Below are 19,529 nucleotides of genomic sequence, written 5' to 3' on the forward strand. Positions count from 1 at the left end.
TCAAAGGCTCCCGGGGACCCCGCTAAGCGTGGTGCCTCAAGTGCGCAGGCGCCGCAGCGGCCCGCCCGGCGGGGAGGGGAGGGGAGGGGAGGGCGGGGCGGGGCAGGGCCGGGGGCGGGGCCGCGGCTGCGGTTCCGGGGCGGGGCCGTCAGGAACCCGGCGGATCGCCGTCTCGGACCCGCGGCCGCAGCGATGGCGATCTTTAGTGTGTATGTGGTGAACAAAGCGGGCGGCCTGATCTACCAGCTGGACAGCTACGCGCCACGGGCCGAGGCTGAGAAGACTTTCAGTTACCCTCTTGATCTGCTGCTCAAGCTGCACGACGAGCGTGTGCTAGTTGCCTTCGGCCAGCGCGACGGCATCCGGGGTGGGCTAGGCTCGCGTCGGGTGGTGGGCGGGCCTGGTGTAGCGGGGTGGGCTGGGGGCTCCGCCGGGCGGGAAGCGGGGCGGGGAGAGGGGCCGAGGAGAGGGCCGCGGGGTGGACTGGAGCCTGAAGCCTCCGCCCGGCGGGGAGGGGGGCGGGGGTGAGACCGTCGGCGGAATGCCCACGCTGCCGCTTCACTGACCCCAGCCTCACCTCTGCAGTGGGCCACGCAGTGCTGGCCATCAATGGCGTGGACGTGAACGGCAAGTACACTGCCGATGGGAAAGAGGTGCTGGAGTACCTGGGCAATCCTGCCAACTACCCGGTGTCTATTCGATTCGGCCGACCCCGCCTCACCTCCAATGAGAAGCTTATGCTGGCCTCTATGTTCCACTCGTAAGTCCCCCAACCCTTCCTGGAGCCTGTGGGCCTGCACTTGGCCCTTAGGCCGGCTGCATCAGGGAAGTCTCCTGAGCAGCCCTGCTTACCTTTTTTGGGGCCCCCTTTTAAATCGTCAGTTCTTGCGAAAAGAAAAAGAACTAATTCAGGTTGGCTAGGTTTTAGGTAATTCTGGCAGTGGTGTGATCTTGCACAAGACTTCACTCCGCTTTAGTTTCTAAAGTAAAGTAGCTAAATTAAATGATCATTAAGACCTTTTCCAACTCAATTATTTTTTTTATTTTTTATTTAAGATTTTATTTTTTTATTTATTCATGAGAGACCCAGAGAGAGAGGCAGAGGGAGAAGCAGGCTCCATGCAGGGAGCCGGATGCGGGACTCGATCCCGGGTCTCCAGGATCACACCCCGGGCTGCAGGCGGCACTAAACCGCTATGCCACTGGGGCTGCCCTTCCAACTCAATTATTATAGGAGATGTGCTGGGTAAATCCTAGTCGAGGGCTAAGTAACCATGGCACAAAATTCCAGTGATAATTTTACCCCAAATTTTCACATAAAATGTTTTACAGCAAAATACGAGTGTAAAATACATGCAGAGTTTAAATGGATTTTAAAGATATTTTGGTGCTGCTGCTAGGCAGTTAATACTGTCTCTTCTGACTTCTCAGGGTGTAATGTGAACTCAGCAGACAGGGTCATTTCAGTGGAAAAGTTTGAGAAGTGCTCCTCCCTTAAAGCAGTGGGGCACATTCCCAAACTTACCTCCTTTGCAAATAGGCTGTTCGCAATTGGTTCCCAGCTGTCTCCAGAACAGGGCAGCTCAGGCATTGAGATGCTGGAGACCGACACGTTCAAACTGCACTGCTTCCAGACACTGACAGGTAGGCGTCTCCAAATAGGCCAGAGGGATGCAGTGGGGCAAGTTGGGGGAAGGGATTGACCAAAGACGACTTTGGTAAGCAAGGGGGTGGTGGTTAGCTTTTCCTGGGACAATTGTACAGACACGTCAATTTGTTTTGTGAATCCAAAGCCAATATTTAACCTGATGCCAGTTTTGTCCACACCACCCAGAATGCTCAGCCCTGGTTATCCCGTGTGCAGATAAAATTCACCGTAATAGTTTCTCATGTTGCACACGTTTCAGAAGGTGTGTTTCAAAATGAAACTTGAATGCCAAATGGAAATGACCTTTGGATCATGTAATTGCTTCACTCCCTTAATGGAGATCATTGAAAACTGCCTCAGTCTGTCCCCTGCCAGGCACTTGCTGCCGAGGGACCACAAGACTAAGAATTAAGTGACAGAGCTAGATGTCAAAGTGTAGTCTCAGTTGGGTGATGTGATAGTCCCTTCTCTGCTCCAGTCTTATAGATTTCACAGTCTTGCCTTTCCTGCTTTATGGAGCAATAAAGACAAAATTAAAAATGGGCTTATGAAAATGCTCTACACACACACAGGGTGATGTTACTTGCCGCATTCTCTGCCCTATGGTGACCATTCTTGGCCCTTCTCCAGGGATCAAGTTTGTGGTGCTGGCAGATCCTAGGCAAGCGGGAATAGATTCTCTTCTCCGAAAGATTTATGAGATCTACTCAGACTTTGCCCTTAAGAATCCATTCTACTCCCTGGAAATGCCCATCAGGTAGGTGGTCCCCCTCCCCAGAGACTGGTCAAAGCATCCTTGCTCCTCCCTTTATGCCCTTCCTCAAGCTCATTTTTCAAAAGGATAAGAAGTGTTACTTTTAAATGAAACAGAAGTAAACTAGTTCTTTGATATTTTGAGAAGCCAAAGACTTTTCTTGGGGTTCATGTCCTTTTTCAAGCAAGAGTTTCCACTGGTTTCCCCTTGGCACCCAGAGTGGGGGAAAGAGTCTGAGACCTTACACTTCGTCCTTATTTGTGCCTCTTGGGTCTGGCCTAGGTGTGAGCTGTTTGACCAGAACCTAAAGTTAGCCCTGGAGGTGGCAGAGAAGGCTGGAACTTTTGGACCTGGATCATAGGCTGAGCCTGCAATGGATCCCCCACATTTTGAGAGATCCTTCAGCAGGTATCCTGCTGTTTCCACTCCGATGGAGATGCCCACAGCCTCGTTAGTGCCCTTGGAGATGGGAGGGTGCTGAGCCTGATGACGTGTACTGATCCCTGAGCCTTAATACATGCTCTGCCCTCCTGTATCTCTTGTGGGCCTACTTCCCAACTCTGTACAGGTTTATTTATGGAGGGAGTAGACCCATAAATGCTAAATAAATAAACATTCCTTTTACCTGTGTTTGCTATCCTAACTGATGGTTTAGGGGGAAAGGCTCCGGTGGGGAAACAGGAATGATAAGGGAATTCTGGGAAGATGAGATATGTTCTAGTAGAAAACAAGTAATTGTTCACTGAATAAATGAGCATGGGACTTTGCGTCGGGAGCCTTGGGTCTAGTTCCAGAATTGCTGACTTCTAGGAGGGCCTTGGCAGTGTTGGTGATGATGGTGGGGTATTTATCAGGTGCAGCCAGGCTTTACTGCTTTAACTATTTTAACCCTCACCCTAATCTAGGGGATGTATTCTATTACAGATAATAGATTTAGCAAGATACAGACTCTGCCTCAGACTCTCAAAGCTAGTTACTAAGCACCTGAGTTTGAACCCAGGCTTTCTGACTATACTATCAGTGAGCCACTGTTATACTGCCTTCCTCCATCGAATGGTTTCATCTACCTGAAACCCAGTAGCTTCATCTGTAAAATGACCATTGAATTAGTGTGATGTTGAAAGCAGAGGAGCCCTAAGCTTAAAGGAGTCCATGTAAAATTTCCCATTTCAAGGAGATGAAAGCTGTCTGGCTTGTAGAACCCCTTGGAAAGAATGACTCACTGATGGTGTTTAGTATCAAATCTAGTTTTAATCTATATCAAGTCTTTCTCCCTCCCTACGATGCTCCACCCGCCCCTTTTTCCCAGGGTACCGGTGAGAGTGATGGCCTCCTCACCCCCTGGGATTGGAGGTATTGGCTGTTGCCCCCTACTGAGAGGCCTTGGGGCAGAAATCTTGAGCCACTGGTACCCTGCAGCTGCCAGAGGGGCCGCACCTCTCTGGGACACTGGGCAGGACCCAGGAGGGAAGACGGGTGCAGGAGACTCCCTGACTGCAGGGGTTTCCTGTCTGAAGGCAGGAAAATAGGAGCTAATGGAGTCCAAGAACCAAAAATTTTTGCCTTTTAAATAAAGCACAGGATGGGGAGCTGGGACCTCATTAGGCACTGATAACTTCCAGTGCCACCTGGGCGAGTGAAAAGGAGCACAAAAGGAAATGAAAGGTTCAGTGCTAGCCGGAGCAGCCCCCCTTTCGTTCTCTCTGCTCCTCCCACTCCCCCCAACCCTGTGCAGGGGAAGGCCACAGGTAGGAGAGGATGCACTGGAGCCTGTACTCTCTTCACTCGGCCTTCTTGGGCACCCGGCCCATCTTGGTGCGGATGTTTCGTAGGAGAAAGAAGGCAGCTGTGCTGACTGCACAGATCACTTCAGCCACCCAGAAGGCTGTGCTCCAGCTGTAGTGCTTGGCAATGGTGCTGAAGGGCAGCCCAGCCAGAAAACCGCCCACTGCCAAAGAAGAGGGGGAAGGGCCTGGGTCATTTGTGAGGCCAGAGTCAGCGGGGCTTGCCCCAGCCTCTAGCTAGATTGTGTGCAAGGTACAGTGGGGATGACGCAGAGACTCTAGAGGGCATCACTCACCATTGGCCATGAGTCCTACAATGGCGTGGGAGGTGCCGCACAAGTTGGGAGGGGCACTCTCGTTGGCTATGACTCCGAACAAGGCAATGGGACCATAAGAGGAGAAACCAAACACAGCTCCCAACACCAGGATCCAGAGCTACAAGGACAGTGCAGGGTGGCATTCAGAGTGAGAAAGCCTACCTACCTACTTCTCCCAAAGGAGAGAAAAATGCTGCGCCCCCAGAACAAATGACTGTAGTTAAGGAGATGGTCAGGGACTCCCCTCACCCCACTTACCAATACAGCAGAAGGGTAGAGCTAGAGGAATGAGGCCACACTGAGCCAACCTGAGGGCCTGTGTGGACGGGCGAAGAGGGGACAGAAGCCATCCCTCCAAGGTAAATGTTATCTCTTAGAATTTATGCTAGCTGGTTGGGCTCGGGGCCAGGCAGATAGGGCAGGACAAGGGAGAGACAAACAGGAGGGAAACCAGATAAGGCACCTCATCCTCCGTAAAGCCTGTGAGCTCAGCAAGAGGGTGAAGAGCTGGAGTCCAGAAAGCAACATCCTAGAGGAGCACAGGGAAGAGAAGAAAACCAGGCCCCGAGTCCAGGAGGAGCACCCCAGTACAGAGGACACGAGAGGTGAAGCAGCACTGTAAAGGGAGATCTGAGAGGCAGAGAAAGGCCTGGGCCAGGGTGGAGCCAGGGGCAGGGAACGGGCAGTCAGTGGCCCTGGCTTCCTCATCCTTGTGCCAGCTGCGGGCCAGGTGCTCCTCATTTACCTTGGGGGAGTCACTGGTCACAGTGACCCGGAAGAGGTACATGGACACGGTCATGCCAGCCATCATGAGCAGCAACAGGCCATGGCGAGGGTTCCCATACACGGACAGCCCTGCCTATGGATACAGTCCCAGCAATGTCAGGCCCTACTAGCAGCAGAGAACCTCCACCCCTGGACTCTGACACAGCAGGGCCTCTGCTGACAGGTCTTTGGCAATCCCACCACCATTCTTGGCCTGGGGCAGCTCTGGGAGGCCCTGGGACCTGCTCATTGTGTCCTGAGGCCAAACTCCACAACATCCTGTCCTCCACGGCAGGGCAGGGTCAGGACACGCGCTGGCAAGCTGCACCTAGTCTCTGCTCAACCCCATTTTCCTGGGGCTATAGAGGAGCCCACTGCTAGGCTGAAAGAAATTCTGGCTCTCCTTGACATCAGTTAAAAACCCTTTCCCCAGGAGCCTGCCTTGCCTCCACACCCCCCAGCAAATAAGAGTACCTGGAATCCTTCCAACCTCCCCCTTGCCATCTGCCAACCTGCCCGTGCCCCAGGGCTCCCATCTCTCTGGTGCCTGGCCCAACCGTGCTGGGAAGATGTGAAGGGACCCTCCTCCTTCCTGTGCCTTCCGCCCACTCACCTTTGCCATGGCCCGGTCTGACAGGTAGCCAGCTGCGATGCTGCCTACGAGGCCCCCAACCTCCAGGGCACTCATGTAGGAGCTACCTGGAGTAAGGGGGTGGTGGTGGGAAGAGGGAAAGGAAGGGGGGAATGGAGTTACATGCTGGGGTTGTCCCAGATTGGCCGAAACCCAGAGAAGTACAGGGTCCCTGGAGGGTGAGTGACCAGCCGCAGCTGTCAGTACCGCCTGGCCTCACAGGAAGAAGAAAGGGATAAAGAGAAGCTGGGCCTCAATTTCCCATCCCCTTCATGGACTCCTGCTCCCTGTGCCCAGCCCTTTTCCAGCACCCCTCTTACCCACGAGGACGGACTGTCCTTTCTCCTGGATAAGGAAGAACTGGCCCCAGTCAGTGCAGCATGTCTTTACACCGAATACCACAAGGTAGCCAGTGGAGAGCACCCACAGGTAGGGCGACAGCAGCAGCTCCTGTAATGTACTCTCGTCCTTCAGGGAGCCTGGGGGCAGGAGGAGGCCAGGACTCAGGCTCTGCTCTCGCTGCTCTGCCCCAACTGAGCCCCTGCCACTCACAAACCAGCTGCAGGGCCAGAGTCCATCCACATAGCCAGCAATCAGCAGGAAGGCACCCCTTCACCCACTGCTCTGCCCCCATCCCCCTCCACAGCAAGCCTCAGCAGAAGAGGACCAAGGTACATGGCCGGAGGCACCCAAGCCACTAAACCTTAGGATGCTGCCCAGGACAGGGAAGTCTGGCTCTGCTGTGAGGAAAGACCAGGATACAACATGAGTCACAGCGTTTATTGGCTCTGCCACTTGTTTGGTACTTAAGTGTCTCTTGGAGTGGAGTTTTATTTACTCCCCACCAACTCGCCACCACCATCCCTCCCCCTCCATCCATTGGCTAGCCCAGGGCCAGGCAGACAGCCAGTCCTCAACGAAGGTCTGCCAAATGAATGATGAATGAAGGTGCCCCAGTGATCGGCTTGGGTGGGTGCTCACCTTTCTTGCCCTTGGAGGGGGTGGGGTCCAGGTTTCGGAGTCCGACATCAGCAGGTTCATTGTGGATGAGCAGGAGACAGAGGAAGGAGACAACCACACAGAGGGCCCCAGACAGGGCCAGCGTGCTGCGCCAGCTATAGCTCTGGGCCAGGATGGTTGCCAGGATAGGGCCCAGCCCTCCAGCCAGGTTCATGCTGGTTGATAGAATGGCCCACCAGGTGCCAAACTGAGATGGCTCAAACCACTGTGGGGCAGAGAGGTGTGGAGTAGGTGCCCATGTTAAACATGCTGAAGGTGAGGGTCAGGTGAGGCAGACCTAGAGGCTCACATTACAGGGATGAGGAAGAGGGCGCTTCTACTTGCCAGGGCCAATTCCCTCATCTGCCACCTGATCCCACCATGTTTAGCTCCTAAAATATCTCGACGAGCAATAGGAGCTGGACTGGCACTCCCAAGGAACCTGCTCTGGGATGGGGGTGCTGGTACTCCCACATGCTCTTTAGGCATCCTCTATGCCAGTCTAAACAAGCTCCTTGGAAGAAGACACTCACCTTCCGCAGGATCTTCCCGCATGGAGGCCAGCCCAGCCCCTGTGCCAGGCCATTGAGGAACCACAGAGCAGCAAAGACAGGTACCAAGGAGCTCCAGGAAAAGACTATATTGACCAAGCCAACCAGGAGCAGCCCGGAAGAGAAGAGCCAGCGAGCGCTCATCTGGTCGGATAGCACCCCGCTCACAAACTTGCTGATGGCATAGGCTGCCGACTGGCTGCTGGTGATGAGCCCTGCAGCGGAGGAGAGCAGGAAGCAGGACACCTGGGGAATTAGAGGCCAGGGCAAAGGCACAGGAGGGATGGAGGAAGGCGTGGGGTCAGGTGTGTAGCGGTGTAGGTTCCCTCCAAGACAACTAGGAGGAGCCTGTGCTGGAATCCTAGCACTCATTCACAGGTGCTCCTCCTCCTCACCACCAGCGCTAGCCCCAGGCTGACCCATGACTTTTCAACCTCCTGGAGAGTTCCAGCTGCAGCTGTCAGGAGGCAAGAAGGGAGAACAAGGCAGCCACCCTCCCTGGGATTTACAAATACCTGATTACATTTCCCCCCTCACCCTGGATGCCAACGCAGGGCTTCTGGAAGTTCTGTTGCCCCACCTCTGAACATGGGGCAAAGAGCTTAGAATTGGAGCCAGAGACCTTATTCCTCCTGAAAGGCAGCCTGGTGGGCCACAGGAAGTTATTTTGCCAGCTCCCTGGTTCCCATGGCTCACAATGTGGGTGGCCAGCATGCACCCTGCGGTCTGAGCACGCACCCAGGCAGTGTGCAAACTGTGCTCAGAACGCAGCCTAAACACACTCAGAATAAGCCATGCCTCTGGGGGCACTCGTAGGTCACAGGCAAAGACACATCAGGTAAGCAGCCCTCGGACACGCATAGACCACACTCCTGTTCTTCACCCATATCCATACTCAGAGGCCCTTCATTTGCCACCTGCAGACTGCTCCCTGTCCTTTGCTGTGCACGGACACTCCACACTCCCACAAACACCCAACTTGTCCTACTAGTCCTGAGTCCAGGAGCCCACCACCTTGCCCCCTTCCAGGGCTCACCCAAGTCATCCTTGTCCAGAGGGATCTCCTCCACCAACGACGGCATGACAAAGGAGAAGGTCTTGCGGTTGAAGTAGTACAGGCTGTAGCCTCCAAACATGGCCGAGAAGATCACAGTGCGGTAATAGCCGTAGCCTTGGGCCGCCATGGTGGACGGGAGCAGGCTCCAGTGGCCAGGACACGGAGCCTCTGACCACAGCTCCTGCCGGTGGCTCTCTCAGTGCCCGGATCTGCTGAGTTAGGCTTTTGCTGCTCCCTCCTCCACCCAGCCTCCCAGGCTCCCTTTATAGCCACCTTCTGGACAATCATTAAGCCTGGGGCGGCTTGTAGGGAACCTAGTGTCCTGAGGGAGACAAGAAAACAGCAGATTACTGAGAAGCGGTGGGGGGCTGTAGGGGTCCCAGAGGGAGGCACTGCCCAAGACCCAGCACAAGCCAGCATGCTGGTGTCCCCACAACTTCGCGTTTCTCTTTTCCTTGTCCGCCTGCCTGTGAAACCAGCTGTGATTAAAGGCTCAACCTAATTACTTTTGTCTGCAGGAGCCCAGGGGACGCAGCCAGGGGTGGGGATAAGCAGAGATGCCCTCTCTAGCCCTGCTGCCTCAGTCACCTACCTTCTCATTCATTCAACCAAGAAGTTTACGGAGGGCTTCCTGGCTGCCAAACACTGCACTCAGTGCTGGGTTAGTTTCCACACACACACACACACTCTCTCTCTCTCTCCATTAGACACCTACCCCCAACAATCCGATTCCCAAGTCTTAAGACTGACTCAAGCCCTGTAACTTCCAATGCTCAGCACACACTGCGGTAACTGTTCATGCAGTTGCAGAATCGTAAGCAAGAGACATTTTCCATGGCAGGCCCTGTGCTGCACCGAAAGCCCCCCCGCCCCCGCAAAGGCTGGGATCGTGGTTGGGTCACTCAACTGCCTCTGGCCCCTTTACCCTGTAACGTCAGTATGGGGTGCCCTCTGGCCGGCTGGGGGCTGCAGGGTCCGTGACAACACGGCCCGAAGGCGGGAAGGTGCACCCGCGGACTTCAGGCGGCAGTGCCGAGCCCGCCCGCCTCCCAGGGCTCGGGCAACACGCCCCCGGCTTTTCCGCACGGTTGGGAAAGCAATCGGAGCGGAAGGCGTAGGCGCGAGCGGCGCGGGCGGCCGCACGCAGTCCCCCAGGGGCTCCTCGCCTCGGGCTCCGAGCGGCTCCGTCCCGCAGGATGGGGCCAGGCGCAGGCTCTCGGCACCTGCCCAGCCCCGTGTCCTCAAGCTACCCGGGACACCCGACTCGGCCCGGGAGCCCACGGATCCGGGTGCGAGAGCTGGAGAGGTGCGGGGACGCCGGACTGGAGCGAAAAAAACAGCAGCAGGTGCGTGCAGGTCACGGAGGGCGCTTCGGAGGCCCCCAGACCCAAGAACTGCCCCCCACCCCGGAAGGGGCAGCTGCAGTAACAGCTCCGCCTTGTATCGCAAGTTACAGCAGCCTTCGTGGAGGCTCTAACAAAGGCGCCCCGCGGCCCGAGACTCCCCCTCCAGCCCCGCCTTCGGGCGGCGCCCCTCCCCCGCATTCCGCCCGCTACCTGAGCGCAGGCGGGAGCCGAATTGGAGCGAGCGGGGCGGCCGGACCCGCGGGCGCATGCGCGTGCGCGCGGGGCGGGGCCTGGCCAAGAGCCAAGTCCACCCCCGAAGAGTTGCGTCCCGGTCCTGCGGTTGCCCTGGCCTCTGGGTGAGGACAGCGCCCCTTAGGGGCTGAACTCGTATGTTTCTTTTTTTTTTTTTTTAAGATTTTATTTATTTATTAATGAGAGATACAGAGAGAGAGAGGCCGAGAGAGAGAGAGAGAGAGAGAGAGAGAGAGAGAGAGAAGCAGGCTCCACGCAGGGAGCCCGACGCGGGACTCGATCCTGAGTCTCCAGGATCACGCCCTGGGCCGAAGGCAGGCGCGAAACCACCGAACCACCCAGGGATCCCCCACACTCTCTTTTTAATAAATAAATAAATAAAACCTTTAAAAATAAATTTAAAAAGACAACATACCAAATGGACAAGATATTTGCAAATGCCATGTCCAATAAAGCGTTAGTATCCAAAATATATAAAGAACTTTTACAGTTCAACACCAAAAAAAAAAAAAAACAACAAATAATCAAATTTAAAAATGGGTGGAAGAGGGACACCTGACTGGGTCAGTCAGTAGAGCTTGCAACTCTTTATCTCAGAGTTGTCAGTTCAACCCTCATGTCGGATATAGAGATTACTCAAAAGTAAATAAGCAAATAAACTATACAAACTTAATTTTAAAAATGAGTGGAACCCATGAACAGACATTTCTTCAAAGAAGACATCCAGATGACCAACAGACACATGAAAAGATGCTCAACAGCACTCATCATCAAGGAAATGCAAATCAAAGACATAATGAGATATTATTTCACACCTGTCAAAATGGCTAAAAAAACACAAGAAACAAGTGTTGGCAAGGATGTGGAGAAAAAGAAACACGTGTGCTGTTGGCAGGACTGCAAACTGGTGCATCCACTGTGGAAGACAGTATGGAGGTTCCTCAAAAAAATAAAAATAGAATTACCATTTGATCCAGTAATTCCACTACTGGGAATTAACTTACCCCAAAGAATATGAAAACACTAATTCGAAAGATACATGCACCTCTATGTTGATTGCAGCAGTATTTATTTTATTGCAACAATAACCAAATTATGGAAGTATCCCAAGTGTCCATCAATAGATGAATGGATAAAGAAGATATACATATATATATATAGAATATTGCTCAGCTGTAAAAAAAGAAAATCTTGCCGTTTGCAATAATATGGATGGATTAAGAGTATAATGCTTATATGTCAGAGAAAGACAAATACCACGTGACTTCACTCATGTATGGAATTTAAGAAACAAAACAAATGAACAAAGAAAAAAGAGAAAAAACAAAAAACAGACTGTTGGGACGCCTGGGTGGCTCAGCAGTTTAGCGCCTGCCTTGGGCCCAGGGCATGATCCTGGAGTCCCAGGATGGAGTCCTGCATCAGGCTCCCTGCATGGAGCCTGCCTCTCTCTCTCTGTGTCTCTCATAAATAAATGAATAAAATTAAAAAAAAAAAAACAAAAAAACACAAAAAACAGACTGTTAACTATAGAGAACAAACTGATGGCTGCCAGAGAGGAGGCAGGTAGGGGTACAGGTGAACTAGGTGAAGAGGATTAAGAGCACACTCACTGTGCTGAGCACTGAGTCATGTATGGAATTGTTGAACCATTCTATTGTAGACCTGAAACTAATCTAACACTGTATGTTAACTATACTAGAATAAAAATAAACATAAATAAAAGTACGCCTTATTATTATAAGCACAGTGGAGAGTCCTCATAGAGCACAGACTTTTACATTGTAATTATTTGAAAGGCCCTTTTAAATAATTACCAAAAACATTTGCCCTCAGATGCATGGGTTACACTTTTATGGGCATGACTATAACCATCTTTGCAAAAAGTTGTACAAAATAATAAATACAAAATTCAATTTCCTTTCATTTTAGCACCACCTGACCTCTTTTTTAAAAATTATTTATTTATTTATTTATTTATTTATTTATTTATTTATTTATTTATTTGAGAGAGAGCACAAGTGAGGGGAGGGACAAGCAGACTCCCTGCTGAGCTGGGAGCCCAGTGTGTGGGACACAGGACAGGATACTAGGGCCCCAGGATCATGACCTGAGCTCAAGGCAGACACTTAACCCACTGAGCCACCCAGGCACACTGTGGTAGCTGTTTCATCTTTTTTTGTTCCTTCATATTTTTCTCTTATAAAAAGTTTATCTGATATAGTGATATGTTCATGTTATTATATTTTGTAATAGTATTATTCATCATGGGTATTTCTACTGTCAATAACAATCTAAATTAATTTTGGCAGAAGGTTAGACACTGGTCTTTGAACCAAAGCAACATGAAAGCAAATATTTTGACATCTGTTAGGATGGAGTGGCAACTGTCATACATTTGGAATGTTATGATCCCAAGGAATCTTTATATAATGTGAATTACACTGTATATTGTATTTTTTATAAAATTTAGCCAAATTTTACAGAAGAAATTATTTGTCTGATCATTGGTCCTATCTATGTCAAACTGGATTTTTTTTTTAAAGGTAATACATGAACAAAGTTAACCTTCTTCCTAAAGCCTAAATAAAGAGAAAGCAGTTTCCCATTAAAAAAAAAAAAAAAAAAGAGGGGCATCTGGGTGGCTCAGCCGTTGAGCCTCTCTGCCTTTGGTTCTGGACGTGAGCCTGGAGTCCTGGGAGCCTGCTTCTTCCTCTGCCTATGTGGCTGCCTCTCTCTGTGTCTCTCATGGATAAATAAATAAAATCTTTAAAAAAAAGAAAACTGGGATCCCTGGGTGGCATAGGGGTTTGGCGCCTGCCTTTGGCCCAGGGCGCGATCCTGGAGACCCGGGATCGAATCCCACGTCGGGCTCCCGGTGCATGGAGCCTGCCTCTCTCTCTGCCTGTGTCTCTGCCTCTCTCTCTCTCTCTCTCTCTCTCTGTGAGACTATCATAAATAAATAAAAATTAAAATAAATAAATAAATAAAAAATAAAAAAAAGAAAACTTTCATGACTAATATTTTTTAATAGTCTAGGTCAGTTTTTTTGCAGAATGTCTTTCAATATAGATTTGTCCAACTGTTTTTGCCATAAGGATGTTATGCAGGTTTTGGCAGAAGTACTGCATAGATGATAATGTGCCACATCGGGAGGCCTGTGATAAGTTTGATCATTTAGTTAAAATAGTGTCCACCTGATTTCTATACTGTAAAGTGTATCGCTTTGTAATTAGTAACCTGTGAGCCTACCTTACCTCTTTCTAGGCTTCAGGTCCTTCCAACCTCTGATCAACCTCCAATCGAAATCTTCAGAGCCATCCTCCCTCCCCTCCTGCTCTGGGGACCAGGCCGCAGCAGCTCCCGAGCTTAGCCCCTACTGCCCACCCGCTACCAGCTCCGGGATTGCGGGGATCCTTCCGCCCACGTGGAGGCCGCGGCCCGCCGCCGGGTCCGCCTGCACCTGCCGGCCTCCTGCCCTCCTCCGCCTGGTCCTCTACTTCCACCGCGACGCTGTGGCTCTGCACGCCGAGGCCACTTCCTCCGCGAGCGGGCCGGGGACCAGCGCCGGGTCGCCGGGAGCCCTTGGGTGCAAACCCGGCCCCGCGGCCGCGCCCTCCCGCAGGACGAGCAGAGGCCTCCCGGGACGGACCCTGCAAACCCCTGAACCCCCGGGAGAACCAGAAGCAGGCCCTCGTGGCTCTGCAAGCCCCGGGCGGTGCCCGCATAGACTCAGGACCTGCCGGAGAACCTAGAGGAGCAGGTGAGGCTCCTCGGGAAGATGGGGTGCACCTGCCTGAGCTTGGCGGGCTGGGCCGCGCAGCATCCCTTCCAGGGGCTCTCCCTGCAGCGGACCGGCAGCCTCCGGAGCCTTGGAGGGGCCCCTCTGCCCCCCGCCCCGGTTCTGGGGGCTTCTGCGTGAGCCTCTCCCTGCAGCCCCTAAGCAGCCTTTTAGTCCTCGCCCAAGCTGTGAACCAAGTGGAAACAGTACAGCTCTTTGCAGGGAAAAAAAATTTTTTTCTGGTAGTTCTTGGTTAGTGTATAAAAACACAAGTGATTTGGGGGTCCTTGATTTTGTGTCCTGCAACGCTCCTGGATTCCTTTATCAGTTATAACAGTTTTTTTTGGTGGAATCTTTAGGGTTTTCTCCATATAATCATGTCATCTGATGGATTAAGATCATCTTAATCCACTGTTCTCAAGATCATTTTACCTTCTTAAAAATTACTGAGGACTCCAGAGAGCTATGTGGGTTATATCTATGGATATTTTTCGCATTATTAAAAGAGATTTAAAAACTTACTTATGAAAAAAAACTTACTTATGAATATATTTTAAAGTAATACTAATAAACCTTATAGCCTTTCCACATATTTGTGAATATTCTTTTTTGATAGTATACTAAGCTAAACAAGTGGTAGTTTGTTAAAGATTGGCTGCATTGTGGAACTTGAAACCAAGTCATTGAAGTTTTCATATTCCGATGTTAGAATCTATTGTTCTACCTTGCACTAAAAATGGATATTTTACACATGCATGATTTTTTTTTTTTTTTAAGAGAGAGAGTGTGTGTGTGCAGAAGGGGAAGGGCAGAGAGAGAGAGAGAATCCCAAGCAGGCTTTATGCTCAGCAGAGCTCCACGTGGGACTCTATCTCATGACCCTCAAATCATGACCTGAGCCGGAATCAAGAGTGGGTTGCTTAGCTGAATGAGCCACCTAGGCACCCTGCATGCATGATTTATTAACATCATGCATTAATCATATGAAAATGATTGGTTCACTGAATTAGGCAGATCTTTCCAATGCCAATTCTTTTCTTTTCTTTTTTTTTTAGATTTTATTTATTCATTCATGAGAGACACAGAAAGAGGCAGAGACATAGGCAGAGGAAGAAGCTGGCTCCCCGCGGGGACCCCGACTCGGGACTCCAGGAGCATGACCTGAGCCGAAGGCAGACGCTCAACCGCTGAGCCACCCAGGTGTCCCTCCAATGCCAATTCATTTCATTACACAATACCAAAAAATGATACTTGGTTATATCATCACTGGTTTTATTGGAAAAGTGTTAAAGGAGTAGGACACTGTCAAGCTCAAATTTTATTTTTGGCAGCAAATATTGTCAATTGGTTCCCCTGAAGTGATGGGATCACTTTATTCGTTTTGGAGATGTCTGCCAAATACCCAAGTCCCGATAACAATAACAGTAGCTTGTTTCTCAGGTGTTCTTTCAAGTAAACTTGGTGTTCCATGAAAGAAGAGGCTAATTCAGCTTACAACTCAAACAACTACATAGGTGTGTTTCCTCAGGGCAACAATTGTACTTCTGGAAGTACTTTAGTACTTTACAAAAGACTTGCTCGAGTTGAAATGAATAGGAGTAATGGTTTACTCTGCTTTATCAAGGACAGTGTTAAGTGAACCTGCCTGTCTTTTCTTTCTAATTTTAAGTGTGTGGTGGTGAAGAGAATAGTGATTACTAATATGGCTTGATGCCACTACCTTGATTCACTGCAGAGGGCCCGAGACCTACTCTTCCATTGCTTTTACACTGAGTGCAGATGTGGAAAAAAAAAAAGGCAAATTACATTATTCTGCAGATAATCTTGTCCTCCCCGACTCCCTAAAAAAGTCCTCAGGGGTCCTAAGATTGCACCATTGCCTTAGTCCAACCAGGATTTGAGCTGATTTGATTGGATAGTATAGTCTGTGAAAGGTGGTACAGTTCATATTCACCCTTATTTCAGAGTACAGTTGGGGGTCCTAACTTAATTCCTGGGCTGTTTATCAGGATACCTTCTCTTTGGTGGGCTTTGAGGTCTAATTTTTGTCCACTACCACCACCCCTAATCCTAGGTGGCTTGAGCTGGGCTCTCAGCAGCTTCTTTCAAATTGGCAAATGCCCTGGTGATGCAAGCAACACCAAATGTTAAGCTCTCTTCTCTGAGACCTTGACCCCTGTGCCAGGTTGATTGCAAAAAATAGCTTTGATTCTTCATCTGTAGTAGATACATACAATGGAATACTGCTCAGCCATAACAAAGAAGGAAACCCTATTGTTTGTGACAACACGGTTGAAATGGAAGGGCATTATGCTGAGTGAAATAGGCAAGACAGAGAAAGACAAATACTACGGCATTTTAAAGAGGGGAGGGGCACCTGGCTGGCTCCGTCGGTACCGCTTGAGACTCTCGATCCTTAGAATTGTGAGTTCGAGCCCTGTGTTGGGTATAGAGATTACCTAAACAAATAGGTCAAACTCATAGTAACAGAGAGTAGAGTAGTGGTTGTCAGGGGCTGGGGGCTGAGAGAAGTGGAGAGAGGTTGATCAAGCTTTCAGTTATGAGTAAGTTCTGAGGAGCTAATGATTTATAGCACTGTTACTATAATTAATAATACTGCATTGTATCGCCCTTACCTTTGGGGGATACATTCCAAGACACCCCCCCAGGGAATGCCTGAAACTGCAGATAGTACTAAATCCTATCTGTACTGTTTTTCCTATACATATACACTTATGATAACATTTAATTTATAAGTTAGGCACAATATGAGATTAATAACAGTAATTAATAAAATAAAACAATCATAACCTACTATCATAAAAATTATGTGAATGTGGTTTCTCTCCCTCTCTCAAAATACCGTACTGTACTCACAATTCTTGTGATGATGATGTGAGATGATAAAGTGCCTACATGATGAGGGGCACCAGGCTGGTGCAGTCGGTGGAGCATGTGACTCCTGATCCCAATCTTGGGATCATGAGTTCAAAGCCCACATTGGGCTTAGAGCTTACTTAAAAGAAAAGAAGTGCCTATGTGATGAGATGAAGTGAGGTGTATGATCTAGGCATTGCGATATAGTCTTAGGCCACTATTGACCATCTAAATTTTTTTTAATTTTTATTTATTTATGATAGTCACAGAGAGAGAGGCAGAGACATAGTCAGAGGGAGAAGCAAGCTCCATGCACCGGGAGCCCGATGTGGGACTCAATCCCGGGTCTCCAGGATCGCGCCCTGGGCCAAAGGCAGGCGCCAAACCGCTGCGCCACCCAGGGATCCCACACTATTGACCATCTAAAGATACATCAGGAAGACCATCTGCTTCCAGACCATAGTTGACCACCCCTGGTAATTGAGACCACAAGTGACTGAAACCATGGGAAGAAAGACCATGGCTAAGTACTTGGAATTTGCTGAGAGTACATCTTTTTTTTTTTTAAGCTTTTATTTATTTATTGGAGGGAGAGAGAGCGAGAGAGCGAGAGAGCGTGAGCATGAGGAGGGGAAGGGGCAGAGGGAGAGGACCCCAGGATCCTGACTTGAGCTGAAGGCAGATGCTTAACCGACTGAGCCACACAGGCAGCCCTTGCTGAGAGTGCATCTTGTGTTCTCACACACACATACAAAAAGCTAACTCTGTGAGGTAATGGATGTGTTAATTAACTTGATTGTGGGAATCATTTCTAAATACATATGTATATCAAATCATTACTTTGTACACTTGAAATATATATATTTGAAATATATATATATTTGTCAATTACACTTCAATGAATCTGGGAGGAAATTTTTTTTTTTAAAGATGATCTTCCTCTATCCTAACTGCCTACTATAAGCAGTTACTTATAAGCTTCAAATGATCTCTACAATTCTTTATAGACAATGGTTGGCATTCAAAAACAGGAATTGAAAAAGACAAGAATTAAGTACCCATCAGAAAAAAAAAGTACTAAATAGAAACATACCTGGAAGAAAGCAACCCAGTTTCTGATTTCATTCCATATCTAAGGTGAATCTATATGATATATAAATGTAAAAATAAAAAAGAGAAACATATCTGGAGAGAATTTAAGTAATATTTATCAAACCCAGATTTTAAGATAAATGTGATTAATATGTCCAAGAAATAAGATGACCAACAGAGACCTAGAAACTGTGAAAGATACTCACGTGGATACTCTTAAATTGAAAAATACAATAACTGGAAGTAAGAATAGATCAGATACAGGTGAGGAAAGAATCAGAAGATAATTAAATTCAGTTTAGGAAAGCAGAAGCTGAAACAAAAAGCTATATTCACAATTGTGATAGTTAATTTTATGTGCCAACTTAGAGGGTGCTTTGGGTGAGATTTTTTTAAAAAAGATTTTATTTATTTGAGGGCAGCCTGGGTGGCTCAGCGGTTTAGCACCTCCTTCGGCCCAGAGTGTGGTCCTGGGGACCTGGAATCGAGTCCCGTGTCGGGTTCTCTGCGTGGAGCCTGCTTCTCCCTCTGCTGGTGTCTCTGCCTCTCTCTCTCCTCTCTGTATATTCTCATGAATGAATAAATAAAATCTTTAAAACTATATATTTTATTTATTTGAGAAAGATTAATGTCCCTTCTTTCATTTCTGATTTTCAAAATTTTCTATTTTGTTTACCTCTGCTCTCATTTTTATTATTTCTTTCTGTTACATTTGAGTTTAGTTTGCTTTTATTTTTCTAGTTCCTTAAGTGGTGGCGTTAAATTGTTGATTTGAGATGGTTGGTTATTCTTTTTATAAATAGGTATTTACTGCTATAAATTTCCCTCTGTGCAGTGCTTTCAGTGAATCCCACAGGTTTTAGTATATTGTTTTTGTTTTAGATTGTATTTATTTATGCGTGAGAGAGAGAGGGAGGGAGGGAGGCAGAGACACAGGCAGAGGGAGAAGCAGGCTCCATGTAGGAACTGGACGTGGGACTCCATCCTGGGCCTCCAGGATCCCACCCTGGGCTGAAGGCGACGCTAAACTGCTGAGCCACTGGGGCTGCCCTGGTTTTAGTGTATTGTATGTATGTATCTGTGCATGCAAGTGTGTGTGTGTTAATAGCCTTTATTTATTACAGCAGTTTTAGGTTCACAGCAAAATTGAGTGGAATGTGCAGAGTCCCTATATATCCCTCGCCCTCACCCTCATAGCCTTTTCCACTACCAACATCCCACATCAGAGTGGTATAGTTTGTACAATCAATAAACCTTCACTGACACATTATCACCCAAAGTATACAGTTTACATTAGGGCTCACTCTTGGTGTACATTTTTTGGGTTTGGTCAAATGTATAATGACATGTAGCCACCATGACAGTATATAGGACAGTTTCACTGCCTGAAAACCCTGTCTTCCATCTATTCATCTCTCCCTCCCCACCAGCCCCTAGAAACCACTGACCTTTTTACTGCCTCCCTTGTTACTATCATTTGTCTCAAGGTATCCTCTAATTTCCCTTGTGATTTCTTCTTTGATCCATTGGTTATTTAAGCTTGTACCACTTACTTTCCACATATCTGTGAATTTTCCTGTTTTCCTTCTGTTATTGATTTCTAGCTTCCTTTCATTGTGTCAGTGAAAATACTTTGTACAATTTACATCTTTTAGAATTTATCAAGACTTGTTTT

General features: G+C 48.8%; 2 protein-coding genes and 1 long non-coding RNA gene across 8 annotated transcripts; 2 read left to right on the forward strand and 1 right to left on the reverse strand.

The window, feature by feature from the left end:
• The first annotated feature begins 117 nt into the window (after positions 1 to 117).
• Positions 118 to 3,026, forward strand: TRAPPC4 (trafficking protein particle complex subunit 4). Its single transcript, XM_072822306.1, has 5 exons — positions 118 to 367; positions 586 to 760; positions 1,541 to 1,644; positions 2,279 to 2,405; positions 2,685 to 3,026. Exons 1-5 carry the CDS (start codon positions 193 to 195, stop codon positions 2,761 to 2,763), a joined length of 660 nt encoding a protein of 219 aa, XP_072678407.1. The 5' UTR covers positions 118 to 192; the 3' UTR covers positions 2,764 to 3,026.
• Positions 1,916 to 10,176, reverse strand: SLC37A4 (solute carrier family 37 member 4). Of its 6 annotated transcripts, none has more exons than XM_072822298.1 (10): positions 10,063 to 10,176; positions 8,486 to 8,828; positions 7,432 to 7,664; positions 6,881 to 7,124; positions 6,220 to 6,378; positions 5,882 to 5,967; positions 5,249 to 5,362; positions 4,967 to 5,032; positions 4,483 to 4,621; positions 1,916 to 4,350 (listed from the first exon to the last, which is right to left on the reverse strand). In XM_072822298.1, exons 2-10 carry the CDS (start codon positions 8,631 to 8,633, stop codon positions 4,184 to 4,186), a joined length of 1,356 nt encoding a protein of 451 aa, XP_072678399.1. In that variant the 5' UTR covers positions 8,634 to 8,828; positions 10,063 to 10,176; the 3' UTR covers positions 1,916 to 4,183. The 6 variants fall into 6 exon arrangements, with proteins under 6 accessions (XP_072678399.1, XP_072678401.1, XP_072678400.1 ...); XM_072822300.1 differs by lacking the exon at positions 10,063 to 10,176 and adding an exon at positions 9,673 to 9,991; XM_072822299.1 differs by lacking the exon at positions 10,063 to 10,176 and adding an exon at positions 9,432 to 9,991.
• LOC140631089 (uncharacterized) lies at positions 9,489 to 17,946 on the forward strand. The gene is made up of 3 exons (XR_012028743.1): positions 9,489 to 9,852; positions 13,372 to 13,867; positions 14,941 to 17,946. It is a non-coding gene; the product is annotated as an uncharacterized lncRNA (long non-coding RNA).
• The last annotated feature ends 1,583 nt before the right edge of the window (positions 17,947 to 19,529 follow it).

Source organism: Canis lupus, chromosome 3 (assembly GCF_048164855.1).
Source record: "Canis lupus baileyi chromosome 3, mCanLup2.hap1, whole genome shotgun sequence".
Lineage (NCBI taxonomy): Eukaryota > Metazoa > Chordata > Mammalia > Carnivora > Canidae > Canis > Canis lupus.

Bases quoted from the DNA above. Each gene is read 5' to 3' on its own strand.
- TRAPPC4 (XM_072822306.1), top strand. From the start codon at position 193: ATGGCGATCTTTAGTGTGTATGTGGTGAACAAAGCGGGCGGCCTGATC. The intron at 1,645-2,278 runs GTAGGCGTCTCC...GCCCTTCTCCAG, and splicing joins CTGCTTCCAGACACTGACAG to GGATCAAGTTTGTGGTGCTG. The intron at 2,406-2,684 runs GTAGGTGGTCCC...GGTCTGGCCTAG, and splicing joins TCCCTGGAAATGCCCATCAG to GTGTGAGCTGTTTGACCAGA.
- SLC37A4 (XM_072822298.1), bottom strand. From the start codon at position 8,633: ATGGCGGCCCAAGGCTACGGCTATTACCGCACTGTGATCTTCTCGGCC. The intron at 7,665-8,485 runs GTGAGCCCTGGA...CCTCCGCTGCAG, and splicing joins TCTGGACAAGGATGACTTGG to GGCTCATCACCAGCAGCCAG. The intron at 4,622-4,966 runs GTGCCTTATCTG...CTGTCCTTGTAG, and splicing joins CAGGCTTTACGGAGGATGAG to CTCTGGATCCTGGTGTTGGG.